Consider the following 2,494-nt stretch of genomic DNA (forward strand, 5'->3'; position numbering starts at 1 on the left):
CTGTGGCGCTGACGCTGCCGATGTGCAGCGCGGGGCTGTTGTTCTCGCGGACCCGCAGGGTGTAGGTGGTTTGGCTGAAGGCGGGGGCGTTGTCGTTGACGTCGGAGACCGTCACGGTTATGTTGTGCTGCGTTTTCAGCCTGGGGGTCCCCAAGTCAGTGACGGTGATGGTGATGTTGTACTCGGCCTGGCTCTCTCTGTCGAGGGGACTTTCCGTTATGAGCGTGTAGAAATTCTTGAAAGTCGGTTTCAGAAGGAATGGCAGATTATCTGGAATAGAGCAAATCATCTTTCCATTGTCTCCAGAGTCTCTATCTCGAATTCTGAAGATAGAAACTACAGTCTCAGGAGCATTTTCTGGGATGGAGTTGGTGAATGACGATATGGTAAGTTCAGGGGCATTGTCGTTCACATCCACCACATGTATGACTACAGTGCCTTTTCCAGAAAGGCCTCCTCCATCTATGGCCTCAACTTCTATGTGGTAAGATTTAATGTGTTCAAAATCCAGTTTCATTGTCAGTCGGATTTCTCCTGTGACTTCATTAATTGAGAAAGTTTGTTTAATTTCGTCGGATGCTTGGAAAAAGCCATAGGAAACACTTCCGAAGTTTCCAGAATCTATATCTCTAGCTGAGACACTAAGTACTGAGGATTCTAGAGGGCTGTTTTCCAAGACCTGTACTTCATAGGGGGTGTGCACAAACTCTGGAGCGTTGTCATTGACGTCCATGATCAGGATTCGTACTGTGGTGGTGCCAGATCTAGGAGGAGACCCACCATCCAGTGCCATGAGGGTTAAGGTGAACTCAGGCTGCTCCTCTCTATCCAGGGCTTTGTCCTGCACCAAATCTGGGTATTTCTTGCCCTCACTATGATTTCGAGTTAGAACATGAAAATGAGAATTGGGGCGGATAGTGTATTTTTGAAGACCATTGCTGCCCACATCCAAATCCAGAGCTAATTTCAATGGAAACAGAGTCCCTGGCTGGCTGTTCTCCGGTATTTTCAAGATCATTTCCCCAGTCGGGAATACTGGGGAGTGGTCATTCACGTCCTGGATTGATAATTCTCCTTCAAAAAATTGCACCGGCGTTTCCAGCAACACTTGGAAATGCAGTATACACGGTTCAACAGGGCCACATAGTTCTTCCCGGTCTAGTTTCTCCCTCAAAAGCAAATCTCCTGTCTGACGATCCAGTTGCAAGCGCTGCTTGTCATCGTCAGACACCACCCGGGCTGACCTAGTGGCCAGTTCCCCAATTCCCAGGCCCAGATCCTTGGCCAGATGGGCTATAAAGGAGCCATTCTCAGTTTCTTCCATCACAGAATAACGAATAGGCTCCGGGTGAGCCTGAGACAAGAACCCCATCAAAACAAAGGCCACCACTTGCCTGTTTGGTTGAATTCTCTCTGGCGTTTTCATGTTGGAGTCCCGGTGCTTACATCCAATCCCTCCTAGCAACCACAAAAAGACTGGAGATACTATATTCTGATTTCTTGTTTGGCAGAATCCTCATAAAGGTGCCTTAATCTGAAATTCGTTTAGTATATCGCAGCCCAAACTCGCTGGTAACCCAGTACGGCTGGCAAAGCTTCTTTCGTGTATTTCTGATTCCTTTTTGTAACAAAGGAATACGGAGCTTTTTACAGATCTTTTTTCACTGTCTTAGCCTGCAGCGCCACCCTGCGTCTTGATTGAGAATATTCTCAAGTCAAAGCATATTTTGGAAGTGTCCAAATGTAAACTATTTTTAAAAGTGTATATAACTTTTACAAACCTTGTTATTCCACTAAATCGCATAATTTATAAGGTCACTTCATTATATTGCATGAGCTAGAGTAATTGTGAGCACAAAGCAAAAGGATACTCCCACACTCTAATCAGTGTAACTTCAAAGAACTCCGTTTCCCCTTTGCATATTCTAACCAGGGGAGATAAATTCTCATAAAATTAAAAAAAATTCTCATAAAATTGTAAATCATAATAGTTACATTTGTTTATTTCCAAGTATTGAGGAATTTATGATGATGCAAAAGTTTGTTAAGATGTTCTATGTCATACGGTCTCAGGGAGACTATTTTTCAAAGGAAAGTTTGTATGTCCCTACACAGGTGTACAAATAGTAACATAGTTGAAGGAAGAGGCATCTTGCTTTGTTATGAGTCCTTTTACAGTGTGAGCCCATATTAAATTCAGAAGGAATAAAAAAGTATTAGAATTGGATTCTGAGACCTGGAGAGTAAATGAAAGGTGTTTTACAGATAAGGAGACTGAAATGTATAGGATTTGATTACTCTAGTGGCAGGATAATATGAAGACAAAATCTAGTGAATAAACATCATAGAATTTTATTAAGATAAAGGGTTTAAGTTTAAACTTAATTAGATAGATATCTATGTTTTATAATAAGTTTGCTTCTTACCACCTTTATCCTTTGTATCCCAGGTACCATATTCTTCAACCAACTCATTGTGGGGTGGGGTGGGGTGG

At 42.7% G+C, this 2,494-nt stretch overlaps 2 protein-coding genes across 2 annotated transcripts in view; one reads left to right on the forward strand and one right to left on the reverse strand.

Annotated features, from left to right (window-relative positions):
* Positions 1-2,494, forward strand: part of LOC115293404 (protocadherin beta-2-like) — a 38,750-nt gene that overhangs the window by 16,079 nt on the left and 20,177 nt on the right. The window lies entirely within an intron of this gene.
* On the reverse strand, positions 2-1,608 carry LOC115293977 (protocadherin beta-4-like; the record flags this gene model as incomplete). The annotated part of the gene is made up of 1 exon (XM_029941682.1): positions 2-1,608. A coding segment is annotated over exon 1 (1,425 nt), but the record flags the coding sequence as incomplete, so codon positions are not given.

This window comes from Suricata suricatta, chromosome 6, assembly GCF_006229205.1.
Source record: "Suricata suricatta isolate VVHF042 chromosome 6, meerkat_22Aug2017_6uvM2_HiC, whole genome shotgun sequence".
Lineage (NCBI taxonomy): Eukaryota > Metazoa > Chordata > Mammalia > Carnivora > Herpestidae > Suricata > Suricata suricatta.